The 17,055-nt window shown below is 39.3% G+C and overlaps 1 protein-coding gene across 2 annotated transcripts in view; it reads right to left on the reverse strand.

Annotated features, from left to right (window-relative positions):
• CDH18 (cadherin 18) overlaps positions 1–17,055 on the reverse strand; it is a 1,254,587-nt gene that overhangs the window by 623,322 nt on the left and 614,210 nt on the right. For both annotated transcript variants that reach the window (XM_073678632.1, XM_073678633.1), the window contains exon 4: positions 7,509–7,628. In XM_073678632.1, coding sequence (XP_073534733.1) covers positions 7,509–7,628 — 120 coding nt within the window. The remainder of the gene's footprint in view (positions 1–7,508; positions 7,629–17,055) is intronic.

The following is a 17,055-nucleotide window of genomic DNA, read 5'->3' on the forward strand; positions in this document are numbered from 1 at the left end:
GACCTTTAGATGGGGGTGTGTGATAATTTGCAAAATGGGGTCACTTCTTTCCATTGTGCTGGTACCACAGGGGCTCTGAAAATGGCAAAAAACATTCAAGCAAAACTGTATATTGCTGTTTTTGAGAAAAATTGCATTTCAGATGGTGGGAGTATATTCTCTATTATTAAGTTATGTAAAAATAGTAAAACAAATAAACAAAACAAAATTATTTTTATAGAATTTTTTTTTTCTTTGTCCAATGTTATAAAAAGTTCTTTAAAGCTATAAAGTTATAAAACTCTATGAAACACCTGTGGGGCGCAACTGTTTAATAAGGTAAGCGCTAGGTGAATATCTAAAGGGATGTAGTTTCCAAAACAGGGTTACCTTTAATGGTTTATTACCTTGTGAAAATAAAAAAAATTGGGACTAAATCAACATTTTCCAATTTGTGTTGATTTCTATAAAGACTTCATGATTGCCATTGAAATGGAGTCACTTTTAATTTTTTTTCTATATTTGCCTCTTGTATTCACTTTAAAAAGGAGAAAATTGATGCAAAACGTAAAAAATAATACCGACATAAAGCAGATATGTGGTAAATGTTATTTATTTAACTAGTTTGTGTAGTATGACTGTTTAATAGTATAAAAATTTAAAAATTGCTATTTTTTTTTCATTTTTTTCATAAATAAAATAAACAAATCATAGCTACCCAATTTACCGCTAATATAAAGTACAACGTTTTTGAAAAATCAATCTCGACTAAGTATAGGAACTTTAAAGTTATTCATACATAAATCCACACCAATCTGATTTGAAAAATGGAGCTCTGTTAGAAGACCAAAACTGACTATTACAGGAAGGGGTTAATGCAGACTTTACCTGCAATTTAGTTGTAAGAGTTACAAATAATGACAAATGTGGTATATAAGAGTTTTTCTACTCTTGCTTTATAATGAATATCTCTGTTTTAGACATTGGATGAAAAATATTGACTGGTTTATTGGCCAACAAAGGTTTAAGCTAGTGATTGTTTGTTTTCTGCCATTGCTGTGGAAGAATTTGGTAGAAAAGCTGGTAAACAGACAGTAATCACTTAAAATTGTGAAGAGCCATAAAAAACCCAGAAGGATCTGAATGAAGATAGACAATAATAGAACTTTGAAGAATATACAAATCTAATCTAGTCAGTGCAACTTTAAAATGTTTAGTGGCACAAGCTTAATCAAGTATTTTTATTACATAGTTTTAGTAAAAAGAGTGAGTTAAAATATTATATATATACTGTATATATAGATATATACATATATCTCTCTATATATCTATGTATATATACAGTGGTCGCCAAAAGTATTGGCACCCCAGCAATTCTGTCAGATAATACTCAGTTTCTTCCTGAAAATTATTTCAGTCACAAATTCTTTGGTATTATTATCTTCATTTAATTTGCTTGCAAGGAAAAAACACAAGAGAGAATGAAACAAAAATCAAATCATTGATCATTTCACACAAAACTCCAAAAATGGGCAAGACAAAAGTATTGGCACCCTCAGCCTAATACTTAGTTGCACAACCTTTAGCCAAAATAAGTGCGAACAACCACTTCCGGTAACCATCAATGAGTTTCTTACAATGCTCTGCTGGAATTGTAGACCATTCTTCTTTGGCAAACTGCTCCAGGTCCCTGATATTTGAAGGGTGCCTTCTCCAAACTGCCATTTTGAGATCTCTCCACTGGTGTTCTATGAGATTCAGGTCTGGACTCATTGCTGGCCACCTTAGAAGTCTCCAGTGCTTTCTCTCAATCGATTTTATAGTGCTTTTGGAAGTGTGTTTTGGGTCATTGTCCTGCTGGAAGACACATGACCTCTGAGGGAGACCCAGCTTTCTCACACTGGGCCCCACTTTATGCTGCAAAATTTGTTGGTAGTCTTCAGACTTCATAATGCCATGCACACGGTCAAGCAGTCCAGCGCCAGAGGCAGCAAAGCAACCCCAAAACATCAGGGAACCTCCGCCATGTTTGACTGTAGGGACCGTGTTCTTTTCTTTGACTGCCTCTTTTTTTTTCCTGTACACTCTATGTTGATGCTTTTTCCCAAAAAGCTCTATTTTTGTCTCATCTGACCAGAGAACATTCTTCCAAAACGTTTTATGCTTTCTCAGGTAAGTTTTGGCAAACTCCAGCCTGGCTTTTTTATGTCTCGGGGTAAGAAGTGGGGTCTTCCTGGGTATCCTACCATACAGTCCCTTTTCATTAAGACGCTGACGGATAGTATGGGTTGACACTGTTGTACACTCGGACTGCAGGGCAGCTTGAACTTGTTTGGATGTTAGTCGAGGTTCTTTATCCACTATCCGCACAATCTTGCGTTGAAATCTCTCGTCAATTTTTCTTTTCCGTCCACATCTAGGGAGGTTAGCCACAGTGCCATGGGATTTAAACTTCTTGATGACACTGCACACGGAAGACACAGGAACATTCAGGTCTTTGGAGATGGACTTGTAGCCTTGAGATTGCTCATGCTGCCTCACAATTTGGTTTCTCAAGTCCTCAGACAGTTCTTTGGTCTTCTTTCTTTGCTCCATGCTCAATGTGGTACACACAAGGACACAGGACAGAGGTTGACTCAACTTTAATCCATGTTAACTGGCTGCAAGTGTGATTTAGTTATTGCCAACACCTGTTAGGTGCCACAGGTAAGTTACAGGTGCTGTTAATTACACGAATTAGAGAAGCATCACATGATTTTTCAAACAGTGCCAATACTTTTGTCCACCCCCTTTTTTAGGTTTGGTTTGGAATTGTATCCCATTTGGCTTTAGGTCAATTCTTTTTGTGTTTTTTCATTGAAGACAAATTAAATGAAGATAATAATACTAAAGAATTTGTGATTGCAATCATTTTCAGGAAGAAACTGAGTATTATCTGACAGAATTGCAGGGGTGCCAATACTTTTGGCCACCACTGTATATGCATACACACACAGTATTTTTGTATATATGTATATATATATATATATATATATATATATTTATATATGTACGCATGACAATAATTATAATGACCAATAAAATAAATTAAAAATAGCTTTATAGGGACAGGATTTAACCGCTTCCCGACCACCCACTGTATATAAACGTGGCCGCTGCCTGGGCTCTGTGCAGCGCCGGCGTTTATAAACGGACGGTGGTCCCGCAGCGCTCAGGATCCCCAGGGTCCTGCAAGTGCTACCGGTGCGGTGCAGAGCAGTAGCTCTGACAGGGGACATCATCGGGACCTTATTGGATCAGGTCCCAAAGATTTTAACCCTTTGCTATTTCCTACATGCAGCAATCCATAGTGATCGCGGCATTTAGGAGATACTGAGAGGAGAAGGGGTCGTCCACTCACCTTTCTGATGGCCCCCGTGATAGCTGATAGGACCTGGCGTTGTCATGGCAGCCGGAGGTGACATGACCACCTCCGATTCTGCCATACACAGTGTCCTGCTAGGCTCAGCCAGCAGCTGAGCCTAGCAGGAGATAATGACAGTGTAAAACTGTCAGTTCTCATGCAATGCAATACATGTCTATTGCATTGCATGAGACCAGTGATCGGAAAAATTAAAATTGAAGTCCCATACAGGAACTAAGTAAAAATGTAAAAAGAAAATCTAAAAATGTTTTCAAACTGTTAAAAAAATCACAAAATAAAATATATATATATACAGTGTTAAACCAATAAATCCATATATTTATGCAAAAACAAAAAAAGTACACATATTTGGTATCACCGTGTCCGGAACAACCCAATCTATAAACTATCACACTAATTAACCCCTTCTGTGCACATCGTAAAAAAAATAATTAAAAAACGGAGCAAAAAACGATGATTTTTCATCATATCGCCAAACAAAAAGTGGAATAAAATGTGATCAAAAAGTCAAATGGAAATAAAAATGATACCGCTGAAAACGTCATGTTGTCCTGCTTGTTCTTGTCCACCATACAGCTCCATCAGCCAAAAAATAAAAAAGTTATAGGTCTCAGAATAAAGCGATGCAAAAAAAATTTTTTTACTATAAAATAGTTTTATTGTGTAAATGGGCCAAAACATAAAAAAAGATATAAGTGTAGTATCGCTGCAAACGTACTTACCAGAAAAGTAAAGCTGCCTTATCAGTTTTATCACACGCAGAATGGCATAAAAAAAAACTCAAAAAACCAATCCTGAATTGCTGGTTTTTGTTCATTTTACCTCCCAAAAAACGGAATATAAAGCGATCAAAAAATTGCACATAACCAAAAATGGTACCAATAAAAGCATCAACTCGTCTCGCAAAAAATAAGCCCTTACATGACTCTGTCGGCCGAAATATGGAAAAATTATAGCTCTCAAAATATGGCGGTGCAGAAACTAGATTTTGCAAAAACAGCGTCTTTTAGTGTGTGACAGCTGTCAATCATAAAAGCCCGATATGAATCTGGTATAGCTGTAATCGCACCGACCCAAAGAATAAAGTAATCTAATCACTTATACCGCACCAGGAAAGGCGAAAAAAATTAATAAAACCAATTCTTCACCTGCTGCTGATTTGTTTATTATGTCTCCCAAAGATCACAGTAAGGCGCGGCTCACATTTATCCTGCACTCTATGCTGAGCGCTTACACTGGGGTTTCTGTGTAAATCTCTGAAATACATGGTTCAGACAGAACCCCCGGTGGAAGATTTCCTGTAATGAGGCAGATGGAGGCACTGTGAATGCCGTCTGGCCTGTGATCCCGCGGTGTCAGTTTCTTTAGGCATGCATAAAAGTGTGGTTGGCCAGAGTTTTGTGCACGTCTGAAAAAAAGGACACCGCTAAACAGAGGCCAGACGGAGTCCAGAGTAACTCTGCTGCCTCATTATAGTGAATGGATCCTGCGGGGGTTTCATCTGAATTACATCACTTGGAGATTTAGATGGAAACCCTGATGTATGTGTTCAGCCTAGAGCGCCAGATATACATTATGTAAAATGTTCCCAATAAAAGCTTCAACTCAGTCCTCACAAAAATCAAGTCCCCATTCAGGTCCGTCATCTGTTAAAATTATAAGGGACATCCAAGTTACTGGTAGCACAAAGGCTCTGGAAAAGCAAAATGGTCCTTTCCCTCCAAAAGAAATTCAGAAAATGTTGTGCTCTTAAATCCAAATGCCTCCCTCACTTCTGAGCCCCACAATTTGCCTAAACTACATTTAGTGTCCACATGTTTGGCATTCCTGTAGCGATGAGAGCTTGCCTAATTTACAGGTGCATGTCTCCAGAAGCATGAGCTGGGCACAACGTACTTGTCACTACAGCATACTGGTCACTTCAACGGCAGTTTGAAATTTTCACTCAGCAACATCCACTGCTGCTTGTTTCTGGAAAAGACCCATGGAGTCAAAATTGTCACTACACCTGTAGGTAAATTCCCACAGGGGTATAATTTCCAAAATGGGGTCACTTGAGGGGGGATTCTGATCTTTTAGCACTTAGGGGCTGTGTATATGGAGTCCGCAAACTATTCTACAATAATTTTCTTCTCTAAGAGTCAAATAGTGCTCTGTCCCTCCCCGGTCTCGCCGTATGGCTAAGTGGTACTGTACAGACACATATGGGGTATTGTCACGTTTAGAAGGAATTGTCTGACACATTTTGGCACCATTTTTACCCATTGCCCTGTGTGAAAATGTAAAATCTGAGGCTAAAAAGTTTTTCTCTGGTTAAAAATTAAAAAATACTCACTACTTCCCTAGACGCATTCCTTGAGAGGTGTAGTTTACAAAATGGCATCACTTGTGGGGGTTTCAGCTGTTTCTGCATGTCAGTGACTCTTCAAATGTGACATGGTGTCTGCAACCTATCCCAGCCAATATAGCGCTCCTTTCCCTTCCAAGCCCTGCCGTGTGCCAAAGTAGTAGTTTTCCACCACATATGGGATATCGGCGTACTAAGGAGAAATTGCACAACAAATTTCATCGTACAATTTCTCCTTTTACCCTTATGATAATGCACAATTAAAGGATGAAAAACATTTTTGTGGGAAAAATGTGAACATTTTTTTTTTACGGCTCAATATTATAAACTTCTGTAAAGCACCTGTAGGTTCAAGATGCTCGCCACAAATCTAGATAAGTTCCCTAAGGGATCTAGTTTCCAAAATGGTGTCACTTGTGGGGGTTTCCACTGTTTAGGCACATCAGGGGCTCCCAAATGCGACTTGGCGTCCGCTAATTATTCAAACTAATTTTAGATTCAAAAAGTCAAACGGCTCTCCTTCCCTTCCGAACGCTGCAGTGCGCCAAAACTGTGGTTTTCCCCCACATATGGGGTATCAGCGTACTAAGGAGAAATTGCACAACAAATTTCATCATGCAATTTCTCTTGTTACCCTTATGAAAATGCAAAATTAGGGGATGAAAACATTTTTGTGGGAAAAATGTGAAAATTGTATTTTCACGGCTCAATATTATAAACTTCTGTGAAGCATCTGGGGGTTTAAGGTGGCCACCACACATCTAGATAAGTTCCCTAAGGGGTCTAGATTCCAAAATGGAGTCACTTGTGGGGGGTTTCCACTGTTTGTGCACATAAGGCAAATCAGGGGCTCCCCAAATGTGACATGGCGTCCACTTATTATTCAAACAAATTTGACATTCAAAAAGTCAAATGGCGCTCCTTCCCTGCCGAACCGTGCCGTGCACCCAAACAGTGGTTTTCCCTCATATATGGGGTATCAGCGTGCTCAGGAGAAATTGCAATACAAATTGTGTAGTCCATTTTTTCCTGTTACCCTTGTGAAAATTGTTCTCTTCCACATTGCAAAAATTCCCGTGAAGCACCTAAAGGGTTAATAAACTTCTTGAATGTGGTTTTGATCACCTTGAGGGGTGAAGTTTTTAGAATGGTGTCACTTTTGGGTATTTTCTGTCATAAAGGCCCCTCAAAGTCACTTCAAATATGATGCAGTCCCTAAAAAATGGTTTTGTAAATTTTGTTGGAATAATGAGAATTCGCTGGTCAACTTTTAACCCTTCTAACTTCCTAACAAAAAAAATTGGTTCCAAAATTGTGCTCATGTAAAGTAGACATGTGGGAAATGTTATTTATTAACTATTTTGTGTGACATATCTCTCTGATTTAAGGGCATGAAAATTCAAAGTTTGAAAATTGCGAAATTTTTAACATTTTCACCAAATTTCTGTTTTTTTCACAAATAAATGCAAGTCATATCGAAGAAATTTTACCACTATCATGATGTACAGTATGTCACAAAAAAACAGTCTCAGAATCAGTAGGATCCGTTGAAGCGTTGAAGAGCTATTACCTCATAAATTGACAGTGGTCAGAATTTAAAAAATTGGCCTGGTCACAAAGGCGAAAACATGCTCTGGCGCGAAAGGGTTAAAGGTTAACCATATTTTGACATGTAGAACATGTTAAATAGAGAAAAATTCAATATTTTAATGACTGCATAGACAACAAGATAAACATGTAGACACTTTACATGCCTACCTGTTTTGGGATCGACTGAAAAATATGGTTGTCCTTGAAGAATGCTGTAAACAACTCTGGCGCTATTTCCATATGTAGGGTCATCACCATCTGTAGCTGTCACCTGAATAACAGAGGTACCTGCATGGAAAAAAAAGATGTGTATATAAATAGTTTAAAAACAAACTTGAACTAGTATTGTAATTTGAATTGCCACAATTTATTTAAAGTCAATGGCAATCTTTTATCTGAATGTTAAACTTGTTGCTTTATCCAAACGAATGAGTCAAGGCCCCGTCACACTTAGCGACGCTGCAACGATCCCGACAACGATACGACCTGTCCAGGATCGTTGCCGCGTCGCTATGTGGTCGCTGGTGAGCTGTCAAACAGGCAGTCTCACCAACAATCAGGGGAGCAGCGACATCGTGGAAAGAATCTTTCCACGATGTCCTGCTCCTGGTTACGAGCCTGCTGAAGCAGGAGCAGGCTGGTAACTATGGTAAACATCGGGTTGCTAGGGGCACACGTGCTCCTAGTAACCCGTTGTTTATCATGGTTACCACTCTGCTACAGTGAGCGGGAGGTTACCACTCACTTTAGCAGGCTCATAACCATGATAAACAACGGGTTTCTAGGTGCGCGTGTGCCCCTAGTAACCCGATGTTTACCATAGTTTCTAGCCTGATCGCTGCACCCGCTGGTCACACACAGCGATGTGTGCTGACCAGCGGGACAGCAACGACCAAAATATCATCCAGGATCGTTGCAAAGTGTCATACATAGCGACATCGCTGGTGAGGTCGCTGTTGCGTCACCAAAACCGTAACACAGCAGCGACCTCGCTAGCGATCTCGCTATGTGAGACGGGGGCTTCACTCTTCAGACTTTTAATGTAAACAATAAAAACAGTAAAGCAAACAAAAGTAAAAAAAAGTGTGGTAAATGTAACAAGTGACTAATATGCTGTAAAAGTGTATTCACTGTTAAACCCTCATATATCAATTTGAATCATTAAACAATTTTCATTAGAAATCTGGTGTAAAAATGTTTAAAATTTCACAAAATATTTTCACAACTAGTAGTTGTGCAAATATTTTTCAAGTTTTGCCATTTTTACGCCTGTCATGGCCAGCTCCAGCAACCTTTTGAGCATGGATGGAACTTAGCAGGGATCCTGTGTGCCCATTAGCAGCCGACAAGTTAAACTGTAATTTACGCCAAAATTGTGGTGTAAATTATGACAGAGATGTACGCAATTCGTTCATTAGAGTTAATTTCTTGCTGTGGCACACAGTTCTTACAAAAAGGGCCAAATTCGTTAAGAGGACAGATTCAAATCATCCACTACATGGACGAGGACTCCCTTTTAAGATAATTATATGCTTTAACAGGGTTGTGTGGGAAAGAAGCGTTTTGTTTAAAATGCTCACACTAGTTTGAAAAAAATAATAATACTAATCTCACCATTGCCCGACCGTTCTTAATCCAATGCTAATCATTCCTCCACTGGTCTCTACTTACTGCTGCAGTATTGTCAACTCTGTCACTGGGAAGTATGACTGCTGCAGACAACATACAAATGATTTGCTGCAGTGGTTACATGTTTCTGTGACAGTTACATCATTGCTAAAACAATAAATTGGGACCACCGGGACCATGAGGGTATTATTTCTTTATATCTTGTCTAAAAAAAATAGGAATTTTGCATAGAAATTCTTACTCCCTTTACAATCCCGTAAGGTTTGAATAAGATCTCAACCTACATGAATTCTGCATGTCGTTGGCATGGTAAATCCCAACATTAACCATTTGTTAGATAGATATTATCATATTCCACAGCGCTTTACAGACATTATTGTCACTGTCCCCATTGGGGCTCACAATCTAGATTCCCTATCAGTATGTCTGTAGAATGTGGGAGGAAACCGGAGAACCAGAAGGAAACCCACACAAACACGGGGAGAATATACAAAATCCTTGCAGATGTTGTCCTTTGAGGGATATGAACCAGGGACCCCAGCGCTGCAAAGCTGCAGTGCTAACCACTGAGCCACTGTGCTGTTTCACACATATTACATAGATAGATGGATAGATAGATAGATGGATAGATAGATAGATAGATGATAGATAGATAGGTAGAAAAATAGATAGATAAAGTAGATGAATGAATATGAGTTGGTAAACAGATAAGAAGTAGATAGTATAAATAATTGAATGGATTTGATGAATATTGCATTTGAATCAATTTTTATCGCAGGTCCTGGGAAATTCATACAAATTGCAATTCAAATCCAACAAATCATCATAAAAATGCAGGCCACCATTTTACACAGTACAGAAGATTGCGTCAGTCACAGAAGGCTGACAGGACCTCAGGTGCAACCAATCGAGCTTGCCCACAATGTCTTGCAGTTATCACATAACTTGCCGTAGCATAGACAATTAGGAGGGATTACTATAGCCTGTAAAAAACCTAAGCAGAGAATGCAGCAACCATTTGCAAATGATTTAGGATGCAGAGAGTGTGACAGAGCTAAAAGCTCAGCAATAGAAACAAGAAGGTGAATTCCTAAAACTTGGGCAAATATTCCAGGCAGTCATATGTTAAACAACTGCGTCAGTGAAGAAGATAAGAATAGAAGTATGGGAATAATATAGAGATCAATTGAAAGGGGGAGAGAGATAGGGGAGTTGTCTGCAGCATGCCAGACGCATGCCAGACTCAATGTGAATCATAGGTGATATAGTGTTGCTGGTATCCGTCCTGCGGCATTGAATCTCAATTCTATATTTTTTTCTTCATTCATAATGCACTAAAAGGCAGAAACAACACAGGACAATAGTTTTTAACTTAAAAAAAGTGCTTTCTTACTTGTCACATGAAACTTGCCACATTTCTTTTACATTTCTTGTGCAATACTTATTTTTTGGGGGGAAGGGAGAATAATCGTTCTTTATACATACAAAAGAAAATTCCTCAAAATCCATTATTTTAATTGTGACTGTCTACCTCACAAAGTGTGAGTATCGCAAAACATTATTTTAATCTTGTACTGCACGTTTCACAAATTACATTTTTCATGCATTCATGCCATACCCATAAAGAGCCCTCTTACAGGTGCTGGCTTTTTGCTCATGTACCTACCAAACATTTCTTAATTAGTTATTTATGAGAAGGGAGGGGATTTTTTTTAAATGGAAAGGAAAACAAATAACATTGACATTGAACTTTGCATGTCTGTTTTTGTACACCTACTTTACTAGTCCAATATGACAACCATACATGCCACATCTATACCGTGGTCTGCTGACACATTTTATTGTACATGTACATACCTACCTAGCTTTTCTTATTACATTCTTTTTGGCAAGAGTTCGATAATTTGGGTCAAAAATAATGTCAAAAGTTAATTATAATGTTCTACAAAATGTATGGTAAAAAAGTGGGAATAGCAATGGACGAGGAGGTGTAAAAAAAAATACCCATAGCTATTAATGTGGAAGCTACTAGCAGCAGCAGAAGTATCACCACCACTACCACTGGCACCAGATGTCCATGCAGTAGTACTATTTAATGCAGACTTTTGGCTCTCACAAATGGATTAGTGGAGAAGAAGAGGGAGGTATTTTTGAATATAAGGCACATCACTCATCTCAATCATAATAGTATGATGTTATCTCTAACAGCGACACCGTCATTATGAGTTAGTTCTCTGAAAAGAGGGTTCTACCTCATATAAAATGACTGATTATGGCTCCAGTCTGTACAGATTTGTTGGTTTGAAACCCACTCCTACCAGGGTTAAGAGGAACAGTTGGAGGTCATTCCTCAATGTAAGTCTAGGAAAGCTAGAAAAAGGATCCCATAGATTTAGGCTATGTGCACACGGTGCGTTTTTTATGCGTTTTTGAAGCGGCAAATAAGTGAGGAATTGGCCCCAAAAACGCATTGCAAACCTTATCCCAGCATTTTCTATGAAAAGTTGCAATATCTGTGCACATGATCAGGATTTTTCCTTACAGAATTTCATGTAAGTTAAAAGAAGCAGCATGTCCATTCTTTGTGCATTTTTGTCTGCGCTTTTCCTATGCGATGCATTGGAAAAAATGCATGGCAATCGTGCCGGCAGCATGGTCTAAAAGGTGATCTGTCAGTGAAGCACTGACAGGTATAATTCATTGCAGTGCTGGTGCAGAAAATAAAAGTTAAAGACCCGTAGAGGGACTAAGTAAAAAAGTGACAAAAAAGTAAAAAAAAATAAACAAATAAATGAAGAAATATTAAACAAATAAATATGTATATTTATGCAAAAACCAAAATAAACAAAAAAAGTACACATATTTGGTACTGTCACATTCAAAATGATCCGTCCCATAAAATTGTCCTACTAGTCAACCCCATCAGTGAATATAATAAAAAATAACTAAATAAAAAACTAGGCAAAAAAATACAGTTTTGTGTACCTCTGAAAAGAAAGACACCACTGAACAGAGGCCAGAGTAACGCTGCTGCCTCATTATAGTGAATGGACACATTGGGGGTTTCGTCTGAATCACGTCATTCAGAAATTGAGATGGAAACCCGATGTAAGTGCTCAGCATAGAGCGCAGGATAAATGTGATCCAAAAATGTTATGTAAAATGTTACCAGTAAAAGCTTCAAATCTATCCACAAAAAAAGCAAATTCCGACTCAAGTCTGTCATCTGTCAATGGAAATATAAGGGGCTTCCAAATTATTCTTAGCACAAAGGCTCTGGAAAAATGCTATGGCTCCTCACCCCCCAAAAGAAATCCAGCAAAATCCAAATGTCCCCCTCCCTTCTGAGCTCCAGTGTGCCTAAACCACATTTAGTGTCCACATATTTACCATCTGTAGAGACTTAATTTACTTTGTACATGAAGCACGAGCTGGGCATAATGTACTGGCCACTACAACGTACTGGGCACTACATTGTACTGGGCAATACAATGTATAAGCACTGCAATGGCAAATTTGCAATTTTGACTCATCAACATCAACTGCTGCTTGTTTCTGGAAAACACCAGTGGAGTCAAAAGTGTCACAACAACTGTATATAAATTCCCAGAGTGGAATGGGGTCACTTGAGGAGGATTTTTTTCTATTTTGGCACTTAGAGGCTTTGTATATTGAGTCCGCAAACTAATCTATGATAATTTGTCCTCCAAGAGTCAAATAACATTCCTTCACTCCCGAGTCTAGCCATATGGCTAAGAAGTACTGTGCAGCCACACGACCGATACTGTTATTGGTAAAATTTTAATTATTTTTTCTTCACTGCCAAATGGTATACAATTCTGTGACACACCTGTGGTGTCAATAAGATTACTGCACCCTTAGGCTATGTGCCCACAATGCAGAAATGCTCAGGATTTTTTCCTGAGCATTTCTGCATCTCCCTTGCAGAAAAAAACGCATGCGGATTGTACATGCATTTTCCTGTCAGGGACATGCGGAAGTGAAGCGTTCTTCACTTGCATTTCCGCATGCGGGTTGACAAGCTCTTTCCAAGCGATTTTAAAATCACTTGGAAAGTGCTTGACAACTTGGTCACACTATATAAATCCGGGCAAACAGCATGGATTTATATAGTGTGACCCGAGAGAATGTCAAAAAATAAAAAAATAGATATATACTTACCCTCCCATGGCCCGTTCTGTCTTGCTTCGCTCAGTCCTGGCTGACGGCAGCGGTACACTGAAGGACCTGCCAATGTCAGCGTCGCGTGACCCGTCACATGACTCTGACATCAGCGCAGGTCCTACATTTCACCGCAAAGTGCCGGGAAGCAAGGAGGAGCGCAGCGTGGGCCGCCAGAAGGAAAGTATACATTTATTTTTTATTTTAATCTTTTTTTACAGCTTTTTTAATGGTACATGTGTGTGGATGAGACTCTCCTCTCTTCTACACCCGGGTACCATTGCACATTAGAACGCGCCAATTACGCAAGTACAGATGCAGTCTTGTGGAATTGGCGCGTTCTAATGCAAGTTAATGGCGGCGAAAACGCAGCACTTCCGCAAAATAATTGGTAGTGCTGCGTTTTTTTCTGCAATGATAATCCGCAGCGGAAATTTCCGCAGCATGTGCACAGCACATGCGGATTATCATTGGGGGACATGGCAGGCCTTCTAACATGCATTTCTTAAGCGTTTCTGCAGCATTTTTGCCGCTGCGGAATGCTTAAAAAACACATCGTGGGCACACAGCTTTATATGAATATATTGAAATGTGTAGTATGTAAAATGTTGTCACTTATGTGGTTTTCCACTGTTCTGGCATCCCAGGGGCTCTGCCAATGTGACATAGCACCCTCAAGCCATTGCAGCAAAACGTGAACTTCAATATGGCACTTCTTCCCTTCTGAGCTTTGCTCTGTGCCTCTAAAGTACTATTTGAATACATATTGGGTATAGGCATACTAAGGAAATTGCACAACAAATTATACTTCACATTTTCTCCTATTATCACTTCTGAAAATTGAAAGCTTAAGGCCAAAGCAACTTTTAGTGGAAAACAATGTTTGCTATTGACTCAACCCAATGTTATGCAATTCTGTGAATCAACTGAGGGTTAAAAATGCTCACTACACCCCTAGATGAATTCCTCGAGAGGTGTAGTTTCCAAAGTGGCATCACTTGTGGGAGTTCTGCTGTTTTAGCATGTCAGGGGTATTTGTGCAGCATCCGTAATCTATTTCGTAATTCTATATCGATGTACTCAGGAGAAATTTCAAAACAAATTATATTGTCCATTTTCTCCTGTTACCTTTGTGAAAATGAAAAATTTGAGGTAAATCAACATTTTTGAGGATAAAATGTTTCTTTTCATTTTCACAGCTCAATGTTTTAAAATTTCGTGTAGTACCTGTGGGATCAAGGTGGTCATCACATCTCTAAATAAGTTATTTTCCACAATGGGGTCACTTGTCAGGGAGTCTCTACTTATTGGGTACATTTTGGGCTCTGCAAACGCGACATAGCATCTGCTATTGATTCCAGCAAATTTTGCGCTCCAAAAGTCAAATGATGCGCTTTTTCTTCCAAACCCTGCCAGGTGCCCAAACAGTGGTTTTTGACCACATAAGGGGTATCGATGTACTAAGAAGAAATTGCTTAACAAATTGTATGGCTCATTTTATCCTATTACCTCTGTAGAAATGAAAAATTTGAGACTAAAGAAACATTTTTGTAGGAATTTTTCGGCTCGCGTCTATTCTGTGCTCTGTGCAGAGCACTTATACCGGGGTTTACGTGTAAATCTCTAAAATACATGGTTCTGACAGAACCCTTGGTGGAAGATTCCCTATAATGAGGCAGATGGAGGCACCATGGACGCCGTCTGGCCTGTGATCTCACTATGTCCGTCTTCTTATTAGGTGTGCATAAAAGTGCCGTCGGCCACAGTTTTGTGAACCTCTGAAAAAAAGGACACCGCTAAACAGAGACCAGACGGAGTCCAGAGTAACTCTTCTGCCTCACTATAGTGAATGGATCCCTCTAGATAGGGTTAGGGTTGTGTTAGGGTTAGGGTTGGATTAGGGTTGGATTAGGGTTGTGTTAGTGTTAGGGTTGTGTTAGGGTTAGGGTTGGTTTAGGGTTATGATTAGGGTTAGGATTGGAGTTAGGGTTGTATTGGGGTTAGGGTTGTGTTGGAGTTAGGATTACAGTTAGAATTAGAATTGTGATTTTTTTCAAGAGTAAAGAAAATATATGACAATATGGTGACTAGTGTTGAGCACAAGTGCTCATTACTTGAGTTTGCATTGGATTCACAGGTATGCACTGAGTATCGCGGGTGCCTGCTCGAGTCCCCACCCCGTATGTTTCACGGATGTTATACAGCCATAAAAAACATAGGGGGATTGCCTTTAATACACGAGCAATCCCCATATGTTTGTTTTGAGTATCTAACAACCATGAAACATGCAGGACAGGGACTCTAGTGTGTCACTCGAGCACCCGCAATACTTGGTGCATACCTGAGTTCCCGATGTAAACTCAAATAATGAGCACTTGCGCTCAAGACTAATGACAATATATACAATATGATGACCCAATGTTATAAAATTTTGTGTCATACCTCTGGGTTAAAAATGTTCACTATACCCCTTGATAAAATGCTTGAGGGGTGTAGTTTCCAAAATGGGGTCACTTGTGGGGGATTTCCACTGTTTTGGCACATCAGGGAAAAACGTGACATGTCATCCGCTCTCGATTCCAGCCAATTTTGCATTCAAAAAGTCACTCAGTGCTCCTTCCCTTGTGAACCCTGCCGTGCGCCCAAACAGTGGTTTTTCACCAACATATGGGGTATCAGCTTACCCAGGAGAAATTGCACAACAAATGGTATGGGGAAATTTCTCCTGTTATCCTTATGAAAGTGCTAAATTGGGGGCTGAAATACATTTTTGTGGAAGAAATGTGAAAATTTGATATTTACAGCTCAATGTTATAAACTTCTGTGAAGCACCTGGGGGTTCAAAGTGCTCATCACACATCTAGATATGTTCCCAGAGGGGTCTAGTTTTCAAAATGGCATCACTTGTGGGGGATTTCTTCTGTTTAGAAACATCAGGAGCTCCCCAAATGCGACATAGCATCCACTAATTATTCAAGCAAATTTTACATTCAAAAAGTCAAATGGCGCTCCTTCCCTTCCCAGCTCTGCCGTCTGCCCAAAGTGTTTTTTCCCCACATATGGGGTATCGGCTTACTCAGGAGAAATTTCACAACAAATGGTATGGGTTAGATAAGTTCCCTGAGGGGTCTAGTTTTCAAAATGGTATCACTTGTGGGGGATTTCCTCTGTTTAGAAACATCAGGGGCTCCGCAAACGCGAAATGGAGTCCACAATTATTCAAGCAAATTTTACATTCAAAAAGTCAAATACCCTTCCAAGCCTTGCCGTGCACCCAAACAGTGCTTTTTCTCCACATATGGGTTATTAGATTACTCTGGACAAATATGCACAACAAATGGTATGGGGCAATTTCTCCTGTTACCCTTATGAGAATGCAAAATTGGGGGCTGAAAAAAAATTTTGTGGGAAAAATCTGAAAATTGTATTTTTATGGTTCAATGTTATACACTTCTGTGAAGCGCCTGGGGGTTCAATGTGCTCACCACACATCTAAATAAGTTCCCCGAGGGGTTTAGTTTCCAAAATAATGTCACTTGTTGGGGGTTTCCTCTATTTAGGCATATCAGGGGCTCCCCAAACGCGACATGGCGTCCACTAATTATTCAAGCAAATTTTACATTCAAAAAGTCAAATGACACTCCTTCCCTTCCAAACCCTACCGTGCACCCAAACAGTGGCTTTCCCCCACCTATGAGATATCGGCTTGCTCAGGAAAAATTGCACAACAAATTTTGGGGTCAGTTGTTTCATGTTATTCTTGAAAAAATTAAAAAAAAATGGGTGCAGTTTTTAGAATGGTGTCACTTTGGGTATTTTCTGTCATAAAGGCCCCTCAAAGTAACCTCAAATGCGATGTGGTCCCTAAAAGAAATGGTTTTGTAAATTTTGTTGAAAAAATGAG

This window comes from Phyllobates terribilis, unplaced genomic scaffold (assembly GCF_046119375.1).
Source record: "Phyllobates terribilis strain yellow unplaced genomic scaffold, ASM4611937v1 Scaffold_4__5_contigs__length_816908805, whole genome shotgun sequence".
NCBI lineage: Eukaryota > Metazoa > Chordata > Amphibia > Anura > Dendrobatidae > Phyllobates > Phyllobates terribilis.